This window comes from Symphalangus syndactylus, chromosome 5 (genome assembly GCF_028878055.3).
Source record: "Symphalangus syndactylus isolate Jambi chromosome 5, NHGRI_mSymSyn1-v2.1_pri, whole genome shotgun sequence".
Lineage (NCBI taxonomy): Eukaryota > Metazoa > Chordata > Mammalia > Primates > Hylobatidae > Symphalangus > Symphalangus syndactylus.
In genome coordinates, this window is record NC_072427.2 from 50,858,187 (window position 1) to 50,883,798 (window position 25,612).

Consider the following 25,612-nt stretch of genomic DNA (forward strand, 5'->3'; position numbering starts at 1 on the left):
TCCTTTTTTTCCCCTCCAGAGCTTCCTGGAGATTGAAGTCTAATGCAAAGAAAACCAAAATATATAATAGAGTACCTGGGCAAAAAAAGTACTTTTATAACATAACATTTGGGGTAGAGGAAGTATTCACTATAGTCAAAATTTCTGTTTTGCTCTTCCTTATTGTTCAGGGACATTCCATTAAATAGTAATGAAAAGGCAGCAAAAGTAAGAGGAGTGACAACATGCCCAGCATAATTAAGCAAGCTAGAGCAGCTACTCTGTGCAACTGATGATTTTTTTCCTCTAAAATTTTAAGGGTAGGTTCATTTTGACTGTTAAAAGTCTACTTGACGTGAATTCTATATCTGATAACCTATTTCAATTACCACTTTAAAACTTGTCATATGGATACATTATTACAATTGTAGAACTTTAATACCATAATAATAAAACTTGAGAACTGAAGAGCACACATTTCTTCACGAATTTATTATATAAAACGCCCTCAGAGTATTTAATTTCTTCTCACTTTAATTACACATTAAGAAGCACAGTGGATGAGAAGCCTTTAAGATGACTACAGTTGCACGAAGGTCCCTTTCATCAAGGTAGCGTACGTACCTTAACAGTGTTCTAAAGGCTGGCCCAGAAAAACCCCATGTTACCTTATCACAATATGGAAAGCATTGTCTTCTTTTTCCACTAAATTATGGTGAAAAGTGCCACAGTTTTATTTAGCATTATGGTACATAACAGTTCTGTCTCAATTATGAAAAAAATTAAAATAATCCTGAAAGACATCCTTTTTCTCCCCCCAATGATTTGAAAGCTGCATTTTTCCTGCCAATTTCAAACAAATCATCAGATTGATCTACAGTAATCAATCAGTTAAAACAATCACCAAGGCACAAGCTCAGCACATTAGCTATAGCTTGTAGCAAAAGGATATATCAATGTCTCACCTTAGTTAAAAATACATAATCCTTTTATTTTATAATGCAATAAAAGAAATAATTAACATCACATACACAGAAGACTAGGAAAGGGGAAACTACTTACTTCTGGAAATCAGTAATGTAAACCTACTTGTACTTTTCCATAGTACATGAAAGTAATGTTTGTTTAACATGTTTTGAATTAAATTTAACCTGTGGGGCTATACAATGTAATTCTTAGGAGTAACAGTTTCATTCATTTCCAGCTCAGCTTGCTTACTGTATGATTAAGTAACACAAGGCACAGTAGCCATCTTTTTCATTATGTTGCAACACTGATCACGTGCCTCGATAAAATGGCTGATTCAACAAGATGATGGCAACACGAAGGGGAGACTTTGGATTGTCTGTCTATTTAAAATCTAGGTAATAAGTAATTAATAAAAACTCTATCTTAAGTGCACTTTCACATGCTTTTTGTTTATAATAAACAACAAACTTCCTAACTTTGTTGCAATAGGCTTGACTACCGTTTCATTTGGCCAAATGCACTTTCCCCAGTAAACTTAAAATAACAACAAGAACAACAAGAACAAAAATCCCTGTCCTTTCATATACTAAGAAAGAGGATTGGCTACTGAAACAGTTCATTGCAAGACACATGAAGACGACATACTGTGGCATGAGTTGTTTGTTTTTTAATTTGTTGTGCTGTTACTAAAGTTCTGAGGGCTGCAGTTAAAACATTCCAATTTCTCCCTTCCATCTTTATTGATTCTCAAGATGATTTTGCACAGAAAACTCTTTCTTTGGGGGCTAGAACAGCAGTAATTGCATCACACTGTTTTCAAGACTTCAAGTTTCAAAAGCAAATCATTAAAAAAAAATACAGTTCCTGATTTGAGTTAGATACAGGGACAAAAAAGTAGCACATACTTGAAGGTTACGTGGTCTACAAATGGTGGCAATATTTTCCTTGGGAGAGTAGTTCTGTTGGTATATATTTTTTAAATACTCAAAAGGCTCAACCTCAAGCAGTAATAAACACAAGCAAAAGTGATTTAACCCTTAAAATAAATATTCAGAAAAACCTCTCTGTACATACAAGTGAAAGAATATGTAACACTTTCACGCAAAAAAATAATTATAATAATAATAAAGGATTTGTTCATATATGTAGCTGAAATCTGCTGTTCCAGCCCACACGTCCCCAATAAAGAAGGGAGGCACAGACACAGGTGACTACTGTGGTTCACTATCTTACAGCCTTTTTGTACTGGGACACTATCACCACCAAAAATTTATCCCTCGTTATATTTTTAAAATTTTTTAAATTTTTTCTTTTTTTTCTTCCTTTTTTTGTTTTATTTTGTTTTGTTTTACAGCATGCCAAATCCTTTGGCATACGTGATGGCCTTCAACAATCTCTCTTTAAGTTTTTCTTTGCTTGAATATTCCGGAAGTAAAAGCACATTAAAGCAAGTATGAGATGTAGGTAACCTAAATAGAGAAAAGGGGAAAAAACAGGAAAACAGTAAGTCATGGGAAATACACTTAGAATTAAATGCTCCTATTTTTAGATTGTATAGACTTGAGACGGTTTGCAATGCAAACTATACATTAATGCAAATCATAAACTTTTTGTTGTGTAACTACCAAGTTGTCTTTATCCTATAAATTACTCAAAGCTAGTGATGATGAAAAGATACTGTATCCATTGAGTTTTTACTACATACCAGATACTATTTTAGGTACTGAATTCTTACAGTTCATTTAACTAAATCTTTCCACAACGAAACCACAGAGAGGACATCAGTAAATGCACTTTAGAGGTTAGGTCACTGAGAAGTTAAGTAACTTCCTCTAAGGTGGAGAAAATATTCAAACCTGTTTTACAAGATTTCAAAGTGTGTGCTCTTAAATGCTTATTAGAAATACTGCTGGCAATATGACTATGAAAATGATTTGATAACGGGATTCTAGCATAATCGAATGATAATCTTCCGTGCCTCAATGTAACCATTCTAAATAGATGATCATGTTATATGGCTTTCAACTAACAAGCTGGGAATCAAAAAAGTAAATGAATCATACTAATTTGAAAAATTCCAAACCAATGTGAGCCCCATAATAATTTTTAACTAGGGCAATTTTTTAAAAGTTTCCTCACACAATGAGAGCAAAATATTTTCTCAATTGTCTAATATGATTTGGGGATTTGTATATAAAATCACGAATGTGCTTAGAAACTATAAAGACAGTTCATATGTGTGTGATGAGGAATGCAAGGTTTTCAGTAGGTATACAGTCACAAGTTAATAATTACCTTTCTGTGTCTGGGCCATTTTTGGCTATAATCATCTTTAATTTTCCTAGTCCTCCCACAGGTGCTCTGTCTGTGCCCGTTGTAAACTGCAAGAAGAGTCTTTTCTGTTCATCTGTAAATGAATGGACGATTTCCCAGAACTCCCTAATGAGAAGAAATACAATACTGGTTTCAGTTTGGCATTCATTATGACTGGTACTAATATAAGCTTATGATTTGCATTAAAACTATATTAAGAGACAACTTGGAAGTTAAATATCAGGATAATATCACTTCTGGTGATTTAATTATTTCCAAGCAAATTTATCTTAAACAGCTCTGAATACATACAAATTTAGATTACCATATGGTAAAATATTAGTACAATAGTAAAAAATTGAGAAAACCCAAGTGTGTAATAACAGGAAATGACTATTTAAACTATGGTATAATCACGTTATGCAGTCAGTAATGAACAAAAGACAAAATTCTATGAATTGAAAAAGACTGAAATGAATATTTGGAAAGATTAACTCCAGGTGCCTTTGGGTATATATTTTATTTATCCTTTCTCCTTTATTCTCCTGGTCTACTCATCCTTTAATTCAACTTTGGGAGGAAAAAATGATACAGATTAAGGACAAAAGAAAAAAAGACCCCCTGCCCCAACCAACTGGCCCCAAATGCAAACAACTACATACCTAATAGCAGTAATACAAAAGTTCAATTTTTACATGAGCTAGAATACTTTTAACAAGTAATATGTGCTGTGTATGGAGGAGAATTACTCTGACATTTCTGCCACATGCAGTTACTTTAAGAGAATGATTTATCCTGTGGCATTCCTAAAATCTATGTAATAAAAGCTGTTTTAATGACACTTAACGTTAGTTTGAGTTCTAAAAAATGAAATACAGGCTCATAAAGTGCAATCAAAGTTTACTTGAATAATCAAGCTTCTATAAAACATATATACACTAGTTCATAGCTAAATAAATTTTTTTTTTTTTGAGACAGAGTCTCGCTCCGTCGCTCAGGCTGGAGTGCAGTGGCGCGATCTCGGCTCATTGCAAGCTCCGCCTCCTGGGTTCACGCCATTCTCCTGCCTCAGCCTCCCAAGTGGCTGGGACTACAGACGCCTGCTACCACGCCTGGCTAATTTTCTGTACGTTTAGTAGAGGCAGGGTTTCACCGTGTTAGCCAGGATGGTCTCGATCTCCTGACCTCGTGATCCACCCACCTTGGCCTCCCAAAGTGCTGGGATTGCAGGCATGAGTCACCGCGCCTGGCCCATAGCTAAATAATGTTAAGATTAAAAAATTTTTAAAAAAATTAAAAGTATTTTTAGTTGCTTATATAATATAAAATGCATTTTAATATTTATTTAGAAAGTTCTTTCCAGAGCCAGGTGTGATGGCTCACGCCTGTAATCCCAGCACTTTGGGAGGCTGACGCCGGTGGATCACCTGAGGTCAGGGCTTCAAGATCAGCCTGACCAACATGGTGAAACCCTGTCTCTACTAAAATACAAAAATTAGCCGGGTGTGGTGGCAGATGCCTGTAATCTCAGCTACTTGGGAGACTGAGGCAGAAGAATTGCTTGAACATGGGAGGCGGAGGCTGCAATGAGCTGAGATCACACCATTGCACTCTAGCCTGGGAAACAAGAGCAAAACTCCATCTCAAAAAAAAAAAAAAAAAAAAATTCCAGAATGTTAGCAGAGAACATCACACATCCCAAATCAGTAATTACAATTTTCTAGTTTTTGATATTCTAATATTCCAACATACTATTTTTATTACCAAAATGCTGGCATTTTTGTTGCTGCAACACCATTTATCTGAAATAAATTAAAAGTTTTATTAGAATTCTTGGCTTTCTCCAATCTCTTGCCACTTCCCTTCCCTGCCCCTTTATGAATCTACCAGTCAGCAAGAGAAAACAAAAAAGAAACACACAACAACAGAAAACTGGACATGAAACTTGCAGGAACAACTCTCAGGTAAGGAGGAGAGGAATCAGACCCCAGTTCATGACGCTCCTTTTGGGGAGGCTGACAAGAGAAAACAAGTCTGCTGTAGCACAGAACCCTCCAACATAGCAGAAAAGCTGCCCTGCAGTGGGTGGTAATAAAGCCTCCTCACACTGCAGGAGGGCTCTGAAGCTTAACTGAACCAGCTACACCTAGGGAGGTAGATCAAAGAGCACCACTGAAGAACAGAGACAGACCCTGCAGGAAGTGGCAGATTAGCAGTGGTCACAATGACCAGTCTGGCTATATTATTACGGAGCTGTTTCTTTGGTCTTTTAAGCGAAACCTTTACAAATTTTATACAATGAAAACAGGGAACAAAATGCATCTCTTCCTATAAGTGTCATGTGTGTTACATTAACATTTTGAATTAAATAAGAATGCATTTATTTAGAAAGCTGAAGAAAACATGAAGCTTCCAGGTTTCCATATAAAAGTGGTGGCTGTATTGATCACATCCTACTCACGTCTCTAAAGATCTACCCAGATCAAAAAGGGGAGAAATAAAAAAAAAAAAACCTATGACTTAGGTCGAGTAAAACTAGGAGACAGAGCAATAAACTCCAAATACCATAGAAGTGGGGAAATGAGCAGGGTCCAGCAGGAGCTACATCGAAGAGTGGCTTGTGCAGAATCATACTGATTAGGGATCACCCAAAGGCCAGACCCCACCCTCTCCACCACCTGCCCCTCAACAGAGTACTACTGAGAGCAGGTTAGAGCACTGGCAACAGGGTGGTTAAAGGATGGACTACAGAAAAGTACTTGGGTCCTGCAATGGCAGGCTCAGGAAGGCACTATGCATGAAAGAAAGGGGGGTACCTTCGAAAGCAGAAGTGTCTCAAGTGGCTGTAAAGGGGTGGAAGCAGCAATGAAAAAGTCTTCATTAAGCTACATGGAGCTGAAAACTCAGAAAGTGGTGATTCTGCCCTTACTAAAGCAATAGATGAGGGATCCCTTCAACCAAGACCTCTAAAGCCACACAAATTCCTCCCTGCTCCACCATGAGGTCTAGTAATAACAGATCCAGAAAAAAGTAACATCTATTATAGAAACATAAACAAGAAAAACAGAATTCCGAAGTCCAAATAAAGTTATTATGGGAAGAGTCTGGCGAATGAGAAGCAAAACTTTCCGGTAGACAGAAGTACACCAGAAAAATTCAGTCATAAACAACAGGAAACCTGTAACACCACATTCCAACACAAAAGGAGAATGCAGCAGCAGACAAGACAGACCACCAGTGATGGGAAATACAAATTCAGAAAGAAATGAGCACATCTTAAATAGAAATAAGAATACTAAAAAATACTGAAGAAATACGCAAGGTAACTTTGGAAATAAAGGCTAATTTTATTATAAGGTGACCAAAGAAGAAGCAGTATGACTAAAATTTCTAATGAAGACAGACTCTAGAAAATTAAAAAACAAAAAAATGAATAAAATAAGCATAACTAAAGAAATGCATATCAAAGCATAATAATGAAAAAGATTAATAGCTAACTACATAAACATAAAAGCTTTCATTTGGCAAACATCCTATAAGCAAGGTTAAAAGACAAATGACAAACTGGGAAAAAATATTTGCAAATTTACCAGCGTTAAAGGACTAATCTCCTTAACATCTAAAGGTTCTAAAAATGAAGAAAACGACCAGCTGAGCAGCAAAATGAGCAAAAGACTATATAAAACTATAAACAGCTCTTAAGTAGAAGAAAAAATGTCCATCATCATTCATAATTGAGGTAAACTCAAAAATTGTAACTATAGTAAAATGCCATTTCTCAGTCGGCAAATAAGTAATCATCCACATTTAACAACACATTCTGTTTGGAAAGCTTTAAGAAAAGAGATACTGTTGTAAACTGCTGGTGGGAATGCAAGATGTTTTTTTCTGTGAAGTAAAATTTGGCAGTATCTAGCAAAATTATACATGCATCTACCATTTGATGCAACAATCCCACTTCTAACAATTTATCTTAATGATACCTTACATATGTAAGGAATAATGCATGAACATTAAGTGGATTCACTGTGACATTAGTACTAACAGCAAAAGGTTAAAAATAACCTGGATGCCCATAAATATTGATAAGCTATGCTGCATCCACACAAAGTAGCAGTATTCAGTCATACAAAACAAAATGGAAAACACCTCTGCAATGATGTGGGATGATTCTCAGGATACACTAGGAAGATTATTTTCCTAGTTCTGTCCTCTGATAAGCAGTAACATTCAAGCAGTAACATTCAAAAGCAAAGGCCATACTTTGCATCTAAAATCTGACTTCTAAATGCCATTCTCCAATGATTTATTGGAAAAATAACTTATTCCAGGCCTGAGAATGAATGTTTGAGATTAGCTAGAAATTTCAAAATCTAATAGGGTCATTTTAAAAGCACACGAAGGCTAAGCAATTTGAATATCATTTAGAGTAATGACTGTGAAACGTATTAAATACAAAACATTCATGAGTTCGTAATATTCAAAAAGGCAGCAAAAACCAACCAAAAGCCAAAATTAAATTGTCACTATTAAAGTTATTACATTAACTCCTTCCTCTAAAAACCTTGAATCTATTTTATCATGCCTTTTCTGTAGAACTGTTTTTCAAGGTAATCAAATGGCACCTAATGATGCGAAAAAAGAATGCCAGGTATATATGTAGGACAAGCAGATGGAAATTTTTTTTCCCCAAACAGCCATTTTGCAATCCCCAATGAGATAACAGATTAAGGTAATGATACTGATAAATATGAAAATCAGGTGAAGTGCAGGTAGCAGGTTCTGGAAAGATGATGATAGCAACGACAGTTATTATTATTATTATTATTTTGTTTTATTCCCTCCCAACCTCCCCTACAAAAAGAGCAAACTGAATGAGAAAACCAAAGACACAGAGACATTATCTACAACAAAACCATGAACCATTGCATATAATTGGACAGAAACAAAGCTCTGACAACTACAAGATTGGTTAGTAAGGAAGCAGATGGAAGGTAACTGACTGGGTTTCTTACAGCCCTGAGAACAACTGCCAACCCACTGGAAAGCACAGGCCAATCTGAAAACAGGGCTTAAAGTTTAAAAAAGTTCTACAGGATCTAATTTGCAGATGATTACAAAGGGATCATGATGTAGTAAGCTCTGGGCCCTTAAAACTCCCGAATACAAAATCCTCCCTAGAAACAAATCTTGTACCGAGGAAAAACTTCTGGGAATAACTTCCAAATGGACCAGATCAGTAATAAAGACCAAAAAAGTTCAAATATATGTGTGGGGTAGAGGAGTAAAGAAGGCAGTTTCAGAAAGCAAAAGGGCATATTTTTGACCATTTTACAAAAACACAGACTTCTCCCCGTCCCTAAAAAGCGAGAAAAGTTATCCTGGCCCATCTCTCCCTCGTGCAAGTATGAGAAACTCATTTCACACACACACACACACACACACACACACAACACACACACACACACACACACACACACATAAATAACCAACAGAACAGAGTGAAACAGTGTAATTATTAGAGAAAGAGTATGTGCATATACATGAGAATGGTGTCCCTACAGAAAATCAAAGTACACCAAACAATATGCAAATAAAACATGAAAACCGTAAACAAATTTCAAACTGAGCTAAAAAGAATTAAAAAAATAACAAATCATTAGAAATGGGAAATTTCTGAATGAGGGTAACTGAAGAAAAGGAAGACATGACACAACTCAGGAGTAATTAGATATGCAAGGAAAAAAATCACATCAAATACAAAGAAACTAAAACTAAACTAGAAGAAACATAAAGGTGAATGAAACAGAACAATAATACCAGAACCTGAAGGCAGAAGAAAAATCTTAAAAAGAAATAAAGCCATGCCTGAGACTCTCCTTGCTGGTCCAGAGACACAGTGCTGTTGTGCACTGGCAGGAGGAATTCTGCTACAATTGGTCCTGGCAGTGTTCACCTTTCCTGCAAGTGTTCCACAGCCCAGGGACACAATGTGGTCAGGAGCACTGCCAGGAACACCAGCAAGGGGGAGCCTGCCACAACAGGCACAAGGCTCAGGAAGCACTCTCCAGCTCACGAAAATCTAGTGGGGGTGCTCTTCCCTCACCCAAACACACTCTGCGCAGCTCAGCCTGGAGAAGCCCCCTCAAGCAGCACTACTAGGAACCAGTGCGAGCGCCAGTGGACTGAGATAAAAGCAACAAACCAAAACAGCACCACAAAGTCTCTGAAAAATGGTCATTGGAACCACAGCCCACAAATATATGCTAGTACCTACATGCTAAACCTTAACAGGTTACTACTGAAGTTAAAATTTTTAAAAAGTACAGTCTCCTGATATAATAACTAAAATGTCCGAGACACAATCCAAAAATTATCTGTCATACCAAGAACCAGGAAAATTACATGAAGGAAAGAAAATCAACGCCAACACTGGGATGAGTAAGATGCTGAAATTATCTGACAAGGATCTTAATGCTGCCATCAGAGAAATGATTTGACAAGCAATTACAAGTTCTACTGTTTCAAAAACGAAACAATAGAAAATCTCAGCAAAGAAACAGAAGTTACAAGGAAAAAAAAGCAAATGGAAATTATAGACCTAAAAGATACAATAGGAGAAAAATAATCATTAGATGGGCTCAACAGTAGAGTGAAGATGACAAAGGACAGAAATCTGAACAAGAGAGAAAATAGACTGAAAAATGAACCATGCCTCAGGTATATGTGGAACAATAACAAATGACTCAACATTTGTATCATTAGAGGCCTAGAATGGAGAAAAGAGTGATGCTGAAAGAACACCTGAAGAAATAATGGTTGAAAATTTTCCATGTTTGGCAAAAGACGCAAACTTACAGCTTCAAGAAGCTGATCGAACCCCAAATAGCATAAATAAAACTATTCTTCAGGAATAAAGGGAAAATAAAGTCATCTTCAGAAAGAGAAAAACAAAAAGAATTTCTCAGTAGCAGAACTGCCTTTGAAGACTGGCTAATGGAAGTAATAAAAGATGGAATCTTAGAAAAAATAATGGAAATAGCAGAAACATGGGTACATACAACAGAGCATCACTCCCTTGATAAGTTCTGTAAGTCATATTGGATAACTGATACAAAAACTTTAACAGCATTAATCCTCAAAACAATACTATTTAAAAGTGGAGAAAGAGACCTAACTGAAATTAAGGTTTCCACATCTCATTCCATGTGATGGTATTGATGGCAGTGAATGGTGATAAGTCACATTATCTATAATGTGATACCCACAATGACCATGAAAACAACTATAAAAAACACATAAAAGGCCGGGCACAGTGGCTCACGCCTGTAATTCCAGCACTTTGGGAGACTGAGGCAGACAGATCACAAGGTCAAGAGTTCGAGGCCAGCCTGGCCAATATGGTGAAACCTCATCTCTAATAAAAATACAAAAATTAGCCAGGTGTGGTGGCATGTGCCTGTAGTTCCAGCTACCCAGGAGGCTGAGGCAGGAGGATTGCTTGAACCTGGGAGGCCGATGTTGCAGTGAGCTGGGATTGTGCCACTGCACTCCAGCCTGGGCAACAGAGCGAGACTGCATCTCAAAACAGAAACAAACGAACAAACAAAACAAAACAAAACCCAAACACCAAATAAATCAAGGGTCTTAAAAATCTTTAAAAAAGTTCAAGTAATCATGGAAGGCAATAAATAAATAACCATAAACAGAAGACAGAAACAGAAAACAAATAATAAAATGGCAGACCTCTCCCTAACATATCAATAATTACCTTAAATATAAATGGTCTAAATAAAAAAATTAAAAGGCAGCAACTAACAGTTTTTATTAAAATGACAACTACATGCTGTTTACAAGACATTCATTTCAAATTCAGCAACACAGGAAGAAAGTAAAACGATAGTAAAAGACAGATCATGCAAACATTAATTCAAAAAAACCAGAAATGGTTGCACTCATATCAGATTCAGAGCAAAGAAAATAGCAAAACAGAAAAACCTTATATAATGATAAAGGACCAATCACCAAGACATAGTAATTCTAAGTACGTATGAACCAAATGATAGAGCCTCAAAATAAATGAAACAAAACCTGATAAAGAGATAAATCTCAGAAGCAGACCTATATAAATATTCTCAAGTGATTTTTAACATATGTGAAAAAAAATTCAATGAAGGAAGAACATGCCTAGAAAATACATAAGGAACCCTTAAAACTCAACAGTAAAAAACCAAATGGACTCTTGGTATTTAATCCCAGAGAAATACAAACTTTTTATTTACAACTAACATCACAGTTAATGGTAAATATTATAGTCTCTCTCAATAAAATGAGGAATAAAGTAAGAATACCTTCTACCAAAGGTTATAGCCAGTGCAACAGAGGAACAGTAATAAATCATATAAAGATTGGAAAGAAAGAAACCTGTCTTGATTTGTAGATGACATAGCTGTTTACTAGAAAACCCTATGAAATCTACTAAATAACTAGTAGAATAAGTCAATTTAGAAAGGTTATAGGATACAAGATTAATATATAAAAATCAGTTTTATTTCAAGATAGTAATAAACAAGTGAAAAGCAGTATTTAAAAATACCACTAATAGCATTAGAAACATATTTTAAATTTATTCCTAACCAAAGAGTACATGATTTCAACATTAAAAACTATAAAACAGTGCTGAGATAAACTAACAAACATCTAAATAAATGGAGAGAGGTATGGTGTTCAAGGATTGGAAGAATATAATGTTAAAATGTGAATTCTCTCCAAATTGACCTACCCCAGTCAAAGCAACCCAAATCAAAATCTCTGCAGGCTTTGCCCTTTTGTTTGTAAAAATTAACTGATTCTAATATTTACATGCAAATAAAAGAGTCAAAGCAACCTAATGAAAAAGTTGTGGGACTCAGAGCATCTGATTTGAAGCTGCAGTAACCATAACAGTGTCATTCTGGCAAAAGGACAAAACAAATTAATAGAACAGAATGGAGAATCCAGAAACACAGCTCACCCACAGATTGATTTTCAACAAAGGTGCAAAGGCAATTCAATGGGGAAAGGAAAGTCTCTAACAAATGGTACTGGAACAAATAAATAAAACTATTTAGAAAATGAATGACATCCACTGTCTAACAGCGTCACAAAAATTTATTGGTGGTGGATCACAGATTTACACATAAAAGTTAAACCTATATTATACAATTAGAAGAAAACATAAGAAGATATTTGTGGCTTTGGGCTAGGCAAAGATATAAAAGGACATAAAAAACCATAAAAAAAAAATAAATTAGACCTCAAAAAATGAATAATTTCTGCTCACCAGAAGACACTCAAGAAAACGAAAAAGGAAGCCACAGACTTGGAGAAAATAATCATAAACTACTTATCAGAAATGGGCCTTTTATATAGAATATACAGTATTCCCCATTTACCCATGGGGAATACGTTCCAAGACCTCCAGTGATGTCTGAAATTGCAATTAGTACTGAACCCTGTATATACTATGCATGATTTATTTTTCCTTCTTCACAATTTCATAGATACAATACTCATGTTTACCACAGATTTTAGCAACCTCAACATATGATTTTTAAATTCTTTCCTTAAAGGAAGCACTTTCCAGCTTCTCTTTGGCATATATATTCGAATTTCCAACATCACTGCTCCTGTGCTTTAGGGCCATTATTAAGTAAAATAAGGGTTACTTGAACACAAGCATGTGATACTGCAACAGTCGATCTGATAACCAATAGACTAAAAGTGGTGGGTAGTCTAGACAAGGATATACTGGAAAAAGGGATAATTCATGCCCTGGGTGGAAAGGTGGGAGATTTCACCATGTTACTCAGAATAGCATGTAATTTAAAATTTAAGAGTTGTTGGCTGAGTGCAGTGGCTCACGCCTGTAATCCCAGCACTTTGGAAGGCTGAGGTGGAAGAATTGCTAGAGTCCAGGGGTTTGAAACCAGCCTGGGCAACACAGTGAGACCGTGTTTCTGTAAAAAAAACAACTAAAAATTAGCTGCACAGCTGTAGTACCAGCTACTCAGAGGGCTGAGGTAAGAAGACTGCATGAGCCCAGGAGTTTCAGTTTATAACAATCTGTAGTCATGCTACTGCACTCCAGCCTGGATGATACAGACTTTGTCTCTTAAAAAAAAAAACCAACCAACCAACCAACCAACCCTCCCTGCCCTGCACCTGCCAACACACACATACATCAAAAACCCTGAGTTGTTCATGGAATTTTCTACTTAATATTTTTGGACCACTGCTGACCAAAGATAACTGAAACCAAAAAAAAAAGCAAAACTAAGGATAAGGCATACTGCTATATTTTAAGAAAATATCTATAGTCAATAGAAATACAAAAATCCAATATTAAAAATGAGGAAAAGACACTGTTAGTTAAATATGCACCTACTATATGCTTTGGAAACTCCACTCCTACGTGTTTGCCCAGGAGAAATAAAACATTTCCACAATAAGACTATACAGCTTTATTCACAATAGTTCCAAACTGGAAACAATCCAACTGTCCACCAACAGGTAAAAAAACACATTTTGCATATTCATAAATGCAACACTACGCTATAATTTTTTAAAAGGCACTATAAATCAATGCAATAACGTAGATGAATCTAAAGAGTCTCGATGCAGTACAAGTATATAAGATTTCATTCATAAGATATCCTAGAGCAGACAAAAGTAAGCTACAGTGACAGTAACTAGGACAGTTATTGTCTGTTCTAATGGGGGATGGAGATTCACTGGAAGGGAAAACATGGGAACTCTGTGCTAATGGACATAGTCTACACCTTGACTGAAATATGGTTACATAAATGTAATTTTTAAAAACTAACCCAATTAAGCCCTGGGTATTTCACTGTATTCAAATTTTACCCCACATAACATCGACATCACCATTATTACCACCACATTGATGACATTTAGAGAGCAGTTAGGGAATCACATTATTTTGAAAATTAGCAAGTAATGGGAAAGAATTAAGCATTATCGTATCTGATATGTACACATTTATATACATGTATACAGATCCTATATGTGGATCTGTAATTTAGGATAGTCATAGAGTTGATGAGAAAGAGTTTTTCTTAAGAAGTATTACAGGTAATAAAGGAAGGAGGAATAAAGAATTCGAGTATCACAATTTTGGAACCCTTAATGAATGAGCAGATCTAGGCAATCAGAATCCATGATAAAAATTACTAGAAAAGACAGAAAGTGAGTGAGACTTTTAAGTTATTCCTACAAACCAACATCTATGAAGTATTTGGGAAGGAAATAAACTCTGAACCTGTTTTTCGTGTTTTTGAAACGGAGTCTCACTCTGTTGCCCAGGCTGGAGTGCAGTGGCACGATCTAGGTTTAATGCAACCTCCGCCTTCCAGGTTCAAGTGATTCTCCTGCCTCAGCCTCCTGAGGAGCTGGGATTACAGGTGCCTGCCACCATACCCAGCTAATTTTTGTATTTTTAGTAGAGACGGGGTTTCACCATGTTGGCCAGGCTGGTCTCAAACTCCTGGCTTCAGGTGATCCGCCAGCCTCGGGCATTTTTGCATATATTTTTCAGGTGCTGGAAAAGCTCTCCCTGATTTCATTTCTTGTTGACTGCTTAGAGACATCTTTCCAAATGTCCCTCCTTGTCACTTTTTCAAAGTTAGGGGCAGGGACTGCACGTTTTTTTGATTGGTAATTTTTGTTTCAAAGGTTTGATTCAGATTCAGAGTTGATTTTGCTAGGTATGGTGGCTCATGCCTGTAATCCCAGCACTTTGGGAGGCTGAGGCGAGCAGATCACCAGAGGTCAGGAATTTGAGACCAGCCTGGCTAACACGGCAAAACCCTTATCTCTACTAAAAAATACAAACATTAGCCAGGCGTAGTGGTGTGCACTTGTAACCCCAGCTACTCAGGAGGCTGAGGCAGAAGAATCACTTGAACCCGGGAAGTGGAGGTTGCAGTGAACTGAGACTGCGCCACTGCACTCCAGCCTCAGTGACAGAGCAAGACTCTGTTTAAAAAAAAAAAAATTAACAAAATCTTATTTCTAGTGGTTTACATATTAATGATGCTGGCAATTTTTAGTTGAAACATATTAAACAGCCTCACAGTTTTTATTTTTATGAATTCTGCATACAATAAATAAATACCAACCAAAATATCTATACAGGCATACCCCAGAGATACTGCTGGTTCAGTTTCAGACCATGGCAAATAAAGTGATTATGGCAGTAAAGTGAGTCACACGAATTTTTTTGTTTCCCAGTGCTTATAAGTGATGTTTACACTATACTGTAGTCAAGTGTGTAATAGCATCGTCTAAAAATAAGTACATTATCTTAATTTAAAATCATTGCTAAAAATGCTAATGAAGTGAGCACATTTTGTTGGAAAAATGGTGCTGGTAGACCTGCTTGATGCAAGGTTGCCACCAAAAAAACTCAGTATCTGCAAAGTGCAATAAAGTGAGATATGCCTGTACTGTCCTTTTTCTCTTCTGTTATTACAAGCACTATTTTAAGTCTTCAACTACCGAATACTTGTAGACTATTTAATGAATTAATATTTTCATATTTATATTAAGAAAATTAAGAAGCTGAATTTATCTAGAAAAGGTTTAAGAATATCATCAACTCTGAGGATGAGTTGGAAGCTACTTTGTCTGTCATTTTTCACGTAACACTAGCTTGCCCTTCAAATCATACATTTAAAAATGATCTTAAGATACATACCATGTAGAGATTATGTTGTTATAAAAAGCTAGAAATAAAATTAAGACTTTAATTTCAAAGATAATTTCTCTATAAAGAATAACACAAGGTACGTTCAACCACTCTCAGAGATGCATCAAGATATGACTTTTTTTCCTATTAGAAATTACATCTATGATCAATCATATTACAGAGATATTGCTGTTATACTCCTTGTGACTGATGAGGGGGGTTTTCCTATCACCATGTTATCCCAACCCTTTAATGAATCACCTTTGAAACTCTGAATAGGTAGCAGCATAGAGGTTGCTAAGAGTAAATATATTCACCACTGCTGCCAGAAATGACCAAAGGTGCACCAAAAAGAAGAAATACTGGCGAATTCCCACACACCACGATGAACCACCTTATAAAATAACAGAACAAACAAATATAAAGTAACATACAGCCATCCCTTGGTATACGTGACAGGGATTGGTTCCAGGACCGCGTGTGTATACCAAAATCCATGCACACTCAAGTTCTGCAGTTGGCCCTGCGGAACTGGCGTGTATGAAAGTCAGCCCTCTGTATATGCAGGTTCTGAGTCCCACCAATACTGGATCTGCTCTTAGTTGAGAAAAAAAATCTGCATGTCAGAGGGCCCATGAAGTTCACAGCTGTGTTGTTCAAGGGTCAACTGTAATATAAAAATAACATTTATTGCTAGATAGAGTTGATATTCATTCTAGTGTTTATATACTTGAGTCTTAGAGCAATAGCCTTTGGAGACAACTTCCAGGAAGGTACCTGTGTGCATGCCTTCTCACTGCAATACATCAGTGGCTGCCACATGAACCAGTCTTAGCAGGGGATGGGGAAGCCTATGTCTTTCAGAATTGGATGGCACAGTACACAGAAGTAGACAGTACAGTAGTAAGGGCATTAGCTTAAAAGCAGATAGAACTGGGAACCTCTACATCTTTCTGTGAGAATTTAGGGCTTAGTTTTTTAAGATGTAAAATGGAAATACTAGTATGTATCTGGACATATTAAGAATTAAAAGACTGTACCATTTCACTCAAAAAGTGCTTGATCCTGGGAAGCCATGTTAACAGTTCACAAATGCAGGGTTCAAAAGAAAGGAAAAATTGCAGAAGTGGTAGCCTTATTTTAATTATCTTCTAACCAGCAGTAAGCATACTCTAACCAGTGAGAAATACTAGATAATCCATACCCCAAATGCAGGCGAACACGTGAAACTTATATATAACAACACTTCATTCATGAAATAAATCACAAGATTAGCTGTGAAAAATGGTGATTATATTACAAACACAAATCTAAGTATACAGATGACAATTTGTGAGTTTGCTTATTTGGGAATTAGTACCTAGAGATAAAGGTCTGAAGCAAAATCACACACCCCTTTGGTGAATCAAATCTTCCTTTGAAGAATTAAGTACCTCACCTAATCAGAACAGAGTCCCTGGTATAGCCACCGTCATATTCTGTAGTTTCTTCTAGTGCTTGGAAATCTAGATTCTGCAAATTCAAGAAAATATGTCTTAGTATCTGTTATACTACTGTATCATTACAAACAATAAATCGATACATGACTTTTTGCAGACATCTGCTTTCTTACCCGGCTTCCACATATAAGCAATTCAATTTCTTCTGGTCTGAATAAGTACTTTAAGGGAGATTCATTGGTCACCATATGAAAACCTCTCCGAAAAGCCTTGAACTGTTTTTCTACTGATTTATTGAGAATGTAGTCAGAATAAAGATTGACAAATTCCTGTAGAAAACATTAATCACAAGAACTTCTTATAATATGCTATGCAAACAAAACACAAGTTATTGGGCTGCATAGCTTTTTAATTTTTCGAAGAAAAAAAATTCAAGAATATTCTTAAAAATTCAATTTTTCACCTACTTCTTACAATTTCACAATTCTCTGTTATAGCCAAAATATTGGCTTAATAAAGCTATGAAAGGCCATATACATAAAACTGTCATATATATAAATGTCAATTTCGATAATGTATTAAACAGAACTGAATATAAATGCTGGAGACACAGAAAATTCTTTAGGTTCTCTCAACTAGGTATGCAAACAGACACATTTAAACCATGTATCCATCTATTTATAAATGCCAGCCGTTTTAAGAGAGTACAATGTATTTGATTTAAGCAAACCAGGAAGTCCCATGTTTTCTACCACAGAATATTTGGTAAGCTGCCTACTGTATCCAGTTCAGCAAAAATGTAGAAGTACTGACTGACACATAAACTACTGTATCAAATCACAAAAGGAAAATGTGCTTTGTACCCTTGATGTGTATAATATTTAATCAAAAAATTATATCAATATAAACATGTTTCTTAAAGGTATACTATATATTTGTCATAATTTTTCCCTTGTTATGTTCTGGGTTATTCCCATTCCAGAGGAACACATTTTAGTCAATAGAAACCCAAATCTGATGTAAAGAATACTGTTCAGAAATGTATTTATATCAAAAGCAGGATATATATGTGTAAATTAAATGTAATTTTTATTTGTTCTGTGATAAAGACCTTAATCATGAGGTTCCTGCTTACAGCTTAATACAGGAAACACCCTGCTTCTTGCTTTATACTACAACCACACTTAGCTATTAACTATCTCCTGCTTCATGTCCTCTTTCTCCAAAAGGGGCTTTAGTGCCCAACTGTGTGCTTCCATACCAACTTATATCCAAGATTTAGAAAACTGGACTCTAGCATTTACCTAAACTCACTTTTTTTTTTTGTACAGACTATATTAGATACTTCTTTAAAAATTATAAGCATACATGCTTTGAAATTGTTAATGAAGAGACAAAACGTGACATAAAAACATTTATTACCTTCCTGTTTTCATTTGTAATTGGAATTTTATCACCATTTTCCTTTAGATCATACATCATTGGGTTACCAAAAAGATCTGTCTGTGATATCTGGAAAGTGATCATCATGTCATCTTCCACATTCCCTTCATACTCCAATAAATCTTTTAAACTCTGATACAGAACCTAGCAACCAGAAATGGTAAATTGAGGCCACCATAGAACTACAAAATACAACAAATAATTTATATCACTCTTCTTAGAAGACAACAAAAATCTTATCAATAAAAATTGTAAAAAGTATAGACAGTATTCCTCCAGTCCCCCAAATAGTTTCCAACCTATAAAAGAAAGACTGTCAGTCACTGTGATGTCCCATTCTCTGCTGAGAAACCCCATACCACCAATTTAGCAATAGATTTCACAATGTGCTCTATGAGAAATTCTATGGTGTCTCAAGGTGGGGGTGGGGGTGGGGGTGGCAAGAGCAGGCACACTCGTTGTAACTACCAAGACCCTTAGCCAGGGCTGCTCTGATTTTACCTATCTCTTAAGATTTCACTAAAACACAAACAAAATGTTTAGAAGCACTTCTCTATGGAATCAATCTTACAAAAGCTTCGTGCTGACAGCAATATATAAAAATGTCCCCCTTTGAATTTTTAAGTGTTTGTGGTACTTCGGTCAGATTAAAACATTTTTTACCTTATTGATAAAAGTATCAACAAAGATTCTAAACAAAAACTTTAAAATTTTGATATAAATTAAATTTTTGCATTTAAATAAAATCTAAGAGACTGAATTAAAAAATGACAAAGAACTTACTGGGTGAGAGTCTCCCAAGTCACGAAAAGTTCCTTTTTTCCCCATTAGCTTCCTGTAGACAACCATGGGAAAATGTACATCCAGTATACAGTTATTGTAAATAGCCAGACCCAGTACTATGCCAATCAGAGTAAACTGACCCTCAGTTTCAAAAGAAGATGGATTAAACCAAAACAATTTTGTAGATTCATCGTATGTGAACATACCTATAAGAAATGATTTTTAAAAATACATTACTTTTGTATTTTATTAAGGACTGATGAATAATACAAACTTAAAATAATTATGCATATAAAACATTTAAAATATATGTAATTAGGCATGTAACATTGATTTCTATTATATTAGCACTTGAGAAAACAATGTCCACATATATCTAACTGTTATAAATTGGGGTGAATGGTGATATGTAATTTTATGAAGCCAAAGGAATAAAGTAGTAAGTAATTTGGTGGTATCGGGTAGAAAAATACGTTAATTAAATTCAAGCTTTCTAATTTTCTACTAACACATAAGAAAAGTTATATTCATACTTTATCCACCCACAGCTGAAAAATAAACATAAAAAAACAAAAAATGATATTTTGAAAGTGTTTCATTTATAAAAATACAATTACTTTTATCTGTACCACACGTACTATTTTTGAAAACAATTTTTTATTTTTTTTTTCTTGAGATGGAGTCTCGCTCTGTCGCCCAGGCTGGACTGGAGTGGCACGATCTCAGCTCACTGCAACCTCTGCCTCCTAGGTTCAAGCAATTCTCCTGCCTCAGCCTCCTGAGTAGCTGGGACTACAGGCGTGCGCCACCACGCCCAGCTAATTTTTGTATTTTTAGTAGAGAAGGGGTTTCACCATGTTTGCCAGGATGGTCTCGATCTCTTGACCTCGTGATCTGCCAGCCTCAGCCTCCCAAAGTGCTGGGATTACAGGCGTGAGCCACCACGCCTGGCCTAAAAAACAATTTTTAATCACAGTAAGGAAACGTTTGTTTTTTCAAAACTAGACAACGGTGCCATGAAATTTTTCTAGCATTTTCCTAATAAAATCAGATGATCTGAAATACATAAACTTGGATAAATCTGATGAACTTAAACAAAGCTATTTAATACACATGTTAATCATGGGCCAATATGTAAAAGAAAAGTAGTTTGGTAGTCTTTCAATTTCACATGGTCTTCACTATGCAAGCCCCAATCATGGAGGCTTTTTTTTTTTTTTTTTTTGGGACGGTCTTGCTCTGTCACCCAAGCTGGAGTGCAGTCGCACTCGGCTTACTGCAAGCTCCACCTCCCGGGTTCACGTCATTCTCTGGCCCCAGCCTCCGTAGTTGGGACTACAGGTGCCTGCAGAGGCCTTTTTTATAACAATCATTGGAAAATTGGGGCCAGGCGTGGTAGTTCACACCTGTAATCCCAGCACTTTGGGGAGGCTGAGGCAGGCAGATCACTTGAGCTCAGGAGTTCAAGACCCGCCTGGGCAAGATGGTGAAACCCCCTCTCTACAAAAACACAAAAATAAGCTGGGTATGGTAGCATGTGCCTGTAGTCTCAGCTACTTGAGAGGCTGATGCATGGGGATGGTTTGAGTCTTGAGCCTGGGAGGTGGAGGTTGCAGTGAGCCGCGTCAGAGCCACTACACTCCAGCCTGGGCCTCAGAGCCAGATCCTGCCTCCCTCCACCAAAAAATAAAAGATTAAAAAAAAGGAAAATTGGAATCTTTGGAATGAGTACTACTAAAAATTGATTTCTTCCCTTTTAAATGACTAAGGAAAAAAATTTTAATTGAATTTAAATCATTTTACTAAATGTTTAGTTGCTACTGTGAAACAATGAAAACATCTTAAGAATTACGTCTGAAAGAAATCTGTAATTTCCAACAGAAAAGTAGAGCTTAGAAATCAGAAACAAATTATACAGTATATAAGTATTTTAACCTGTTTATAAGAATTTTAAAATCTTTGAAAATGTCCTTGTCACTTTAAGTTTAAAAATAAGGAGCTTTAACATGTTTCCTTGACCACTAGGCATATGAATTAAGCTTAGGACATTTTCTGAATGCAAAATGGTGTGAAAATTAAACAATTCATATTTGAGTTTCATGGTTTCTATCTAAACATTTTTTTACAGGCCAAGTTACAACATCCATGGAAATGCTTTTAGTTATAAGTATGGTATTAACAGGATGAAGAACAGCTGACAAATAATTACAATTAATAAATTTGTTCAAGCTGGCAATGGTGTGTCTAAAAAATTAATAAATTTAATAAAATGTCACAAATGCCCTTCCTTGGAACCAAGAGCAATAAGCTGTAAGTTAATCAGAATATAACTCTGAAGTTCCATTTTAGGCACATTTTCTCATGTTCCAGGGAGAAAAGCACGATAACCTCCTGGTAAAATATTCCTTTTTGATACTTCTATTGCCATCACTTCAGTTGTCTAACTGGAACTGCTTAATCTATGTTTTTTCTTACAAGTATTTCTGCATATAATGCAAGTATGCTTTATAGCTAAGGTTTAACATTTCTAGATACATCAAAAGCTAGAGCTAAGGTTTACCAAATTTAAGAACCTTATAAAGTTTATAATTTTCTATCTCAAAAAGGGCGTCGTCTTATGTATCTTTGATTTACTTGGAACAAACTACATACAAATGGCATAGCTTTTTAGTTATTAATAAAACACTAGCTAGACTATAGATAAGGGGTGTGTGTGTGTGACTAAGAACAGTAACAGAAAGGTCAACTCAATTAGAATCAACAGGCTGTAACAGCTCAAATCTCAAAAAGCTGAAGGGAAATGACATACATTATTCTATGCACACTCCTCCCAATTCTGATGGTACCTTCAGTGGAAACCTTTTCCTATAATTGTCATGTACTCAATTTTAAATGTAAGCAAGCTCAGTTACTAAGTGGTTATATTTACAGTAGAAACTGAACCAGTTCAGAATTATGCAATTAAGTAGACTACCCAAAAGACTGCATCTTTTTCCCTGTTCTACTTTATCACAAACGGGAAAAAACTAAAATTCCAATCCTTCACTTTCAAATTTCCAAATCCCATCAGCCTTTCCCAAACTGTGTTCAATAACAACTCTTCTGTTAGGGCAGAAAAAGAGTTCTGGAGTTCAAAAAGTTTGGGGGAAACATTACTTATATTAAACCCCAAGTAATCTTATAGCAAATAAACCTAATTAATGTGATATCAGCTAGTGTTTCTGAACTTTGAGCATGACATACTTGTCAGACAGTCTCTCAATACTCTTCAAATCATTGTTCTTTGACGTTCACAGGTCAGGAAAACCGTGAGTTTGATGATGGTTTTAGACAACAAAAAGCAAAGAAATCCCTCCAACTGTTCCAATGTACCATTCTAAAGTGCTTTCAATTCAATTTACCAAAGAGATAATTTCCTTTATTAGAATATTCCTTCTAAGAAATAGAAGAATTTGAATAAATTAGTGACACAAATCAGTCCCTAAAACCTACAAATTCAGTCATGATGTGTGATTCCGGGTAATCCATACCAAATCCTTCTTTTGCTACTCTTCATAGCTGAGAATATAAAATAAGATAAACAAATAACTAACTCAAAAAGATGATATGACACCATAATTACATTACTAAAGTATTTACCAATATCTGGATTGAAGATTTCCTCCACAACCAGCTGAAAAAATTCTTTGGAAACACCTCCCTCATCAACTCCTTGTTCTCCTTCAAATTCCACATACAACTGCTTCTTCAAGTCTGCAGGATTTTCCATAGCGATCATCTCTAGCTAGTGATTGAAAAGATAAACATGAAAAGAAGATGATTGCTAGTATCAGGAAAAAAGCAAAATAAAAACAAGGAGTAGGGTTAGGAAACAAATACAAATTTTTGACTTTCTGTATGTAAATGGAAACAGAAAGCAAACTGATAAAAAGCCAGTGAAGACAAAGATTCAGTCTTAAAGATAATGAAAAAGTAAGACACAAAACATACTAGCATAGTAAAAAGCTTACTAACTTTACTGATTTGTTATGAAATTAACATACAATTAATTAAGATTTTATTACTTGTGTGTTAACAAGTCTGGACTATACAGTTAGGACATGGAAAAGCAGCTAAACCATTTCAGCAAAAACAATGGAGTAGAGGTCTGACCTCAAAATTGTTCATTAGTAGTCCTTTATTAGAATAGAAACTCAAGAGTTAAGTCTTAATATCTACTAAGTCATAAGTAAAATATTTCAATTAAGAAAAGTACATTGAATAGTAAAGCAGTTTATGGTCTCTCACAATAGGACTTAGTATAAATTACCACCTTTTAATAGATTAGAACCCATCTTATATCCACATTTCCTTAAAAACAGGTGAGACATAACCTTACTCATGTCCTTACTCTTTTTTTTTTTGAGATGAAGTCTCACTCTGTCACCTAGGCTGGAGTGCAGTGGCGCGATCTCAGCTCACTGCAACCTCTGCCTCCTGGGTTCAAGCGACTCTCCTGCCTCAGCCTCCTGAGTAGCTGGAATTACAGGCAGGCGCCACTATGCCTGGCTAAATTTTTTATTTTTAGTAGAGATGGGGTTTCACCATGTTGGTCAGGCTGGTTTTGAACTCCTGACCTCATGATCCGCCCACCTCAGCCTCCCAAAGTGCTGGGATTACAGGTGTGAGCCACCGCACCTGGCCCTTACTCTTAAATTGTAAGTTGTCAAACTTTAATGTCTAGCATTTTCTCAACTATAAATCTTTTACCAAATATTCTTGTGTACCTATAGGATTATGAATATACAATAATTAATCTCATTGAGATTTATCATAAAATCAACACTAGGTTCCAATATTAACTGTTTATACTGCATTTTGTTTGTTTTACTTTATGTATCTAAAATTTACTAACAGTATGACTGTATCCAGTACATGGATGGATACTGTATCCAGGATCCATCATATCTCCTAACTTGCCTTCAAACATCTGTTAGCTGGTTAAAAAAATTTAATCTTGGAGACGAAAATTTACCGAAACAGGATATTAAACGTTTTCAGGTTATTCCAACTATTCCAAACAGAATTTTAAAAATGGTTTTGAAAAATGCAACAATCATTGAAACAACTGTAACATAGCACTATAGTAGTTAAAGTAATAATACTCATTTGGACAATCTAGTCTGTCTATAAAAAATAAAATCTCATAAATTAATGAATCAGGTCAAGTTGCCCTAGAGCATTGTTTTTTCAAACTTGCCACCTGCAACTCATTAGTGGGTAGTATAATCCATTTAGTGGTTTGCAATCAGCAATGGGAAAATCAGAATGCATTCCACACAGTAATGGAACCTACTGTTTTGTGAAACTTTTGTTTCAATTAGATATACAGATGGACAAGCATGTACTGGGATGCTATGTAAAATACTAGGGATTGCAGTCAAAGAGTTTGACAAAACTAGCTGAAATTATCTTCTGGGTATCTTCAACTTTAGGGTCCTATTCTGTGAATTTAGTCTTTAGCTTTAAATAATGTCTGTTCTTGTTCAACACCGATCTCTAATATTTACAAAATCATTTTTAGGCCACACTGTTTACTTTGAGACAATGTTTTGTTATGGAAAGATCAAGAGTCAGTCAGAATTCACCTTACTAGTCCCAACTCTCCCTTACCATAACTTTTAACCTTTAAACTTTAGCAAGTGATTCAATTAAGCCTCAGTTTCCTCAACATACTGTAAGTTGTGAAGGCTTATTAAGAATACATGAGAAAGAGTGTTACCTTTTAAAACAGTTTTGCTATTTGAACAAAAGATTTGCAATTTTGTGTCCCCAAAGGAACTTGATATAGACTAGTTCCAAGATCTAGAGTCAAACAAATGTAGATGTGAAAATAACCTTGGGGAAAAAAATAGTTTCAGTTGGAAACCTGTTTCAAGCTACGGAGTATACAGAATTC

General features: G+C 35.6%; 1 protein-coding gene across 10 annotated transcripts in view; it reads right to left on the reverse strand.

The window, feature by feature from the left end:
* Positions 1–443: 443 nt before the first annotated feature.
* UBE3A (ubiquitin protein ligase E3A) overlaps positions 444–25,612 on the reverse strand; it is a 102,127-nt gene continuing 76,958 nt past the window's right edge. For 6 of the 10 annotated variants that reach the window (XM_055278420.2, XM_063640222.1, XM_063640221.1 and 3 more), the window contains 7 exons: positions 23,314–23,458; positions 19,675–19,880; positions 18,871–19,035; positions 17,622–17,777; positions 17,448–17,521; positions 3,244–3,387; positions 444–2,417 (listed from right to left, as the gene is read on the reverse strand). In XM_055278420.2, the coding sequence (XP_055134395.1) occupies positions 2,297–2,417; positions 3,244–3,387; positions 17,448–17,521; positions 17,622–17,777; positions 18,871–19,035; positions 19,675–19,880; positions 23,314–23,458 (1,011 nt within the window). In that variant the 3' untranslated portion in view covers positions 444–2,296. The remainder of the gene's footprint in view (positions 2,418–3,243; positions 3,388–17,447; positions 17,522–17,621; positions 17,778–18,870; positions 19,036–19,674; positions 19,881–23,313; positions 23,459–25,612) is intronic. The other 4 variants (XM_055278431.2, XM_063640225.1, XM_063640224.1 and 1 more) reach the window with 2 other exon arrangements.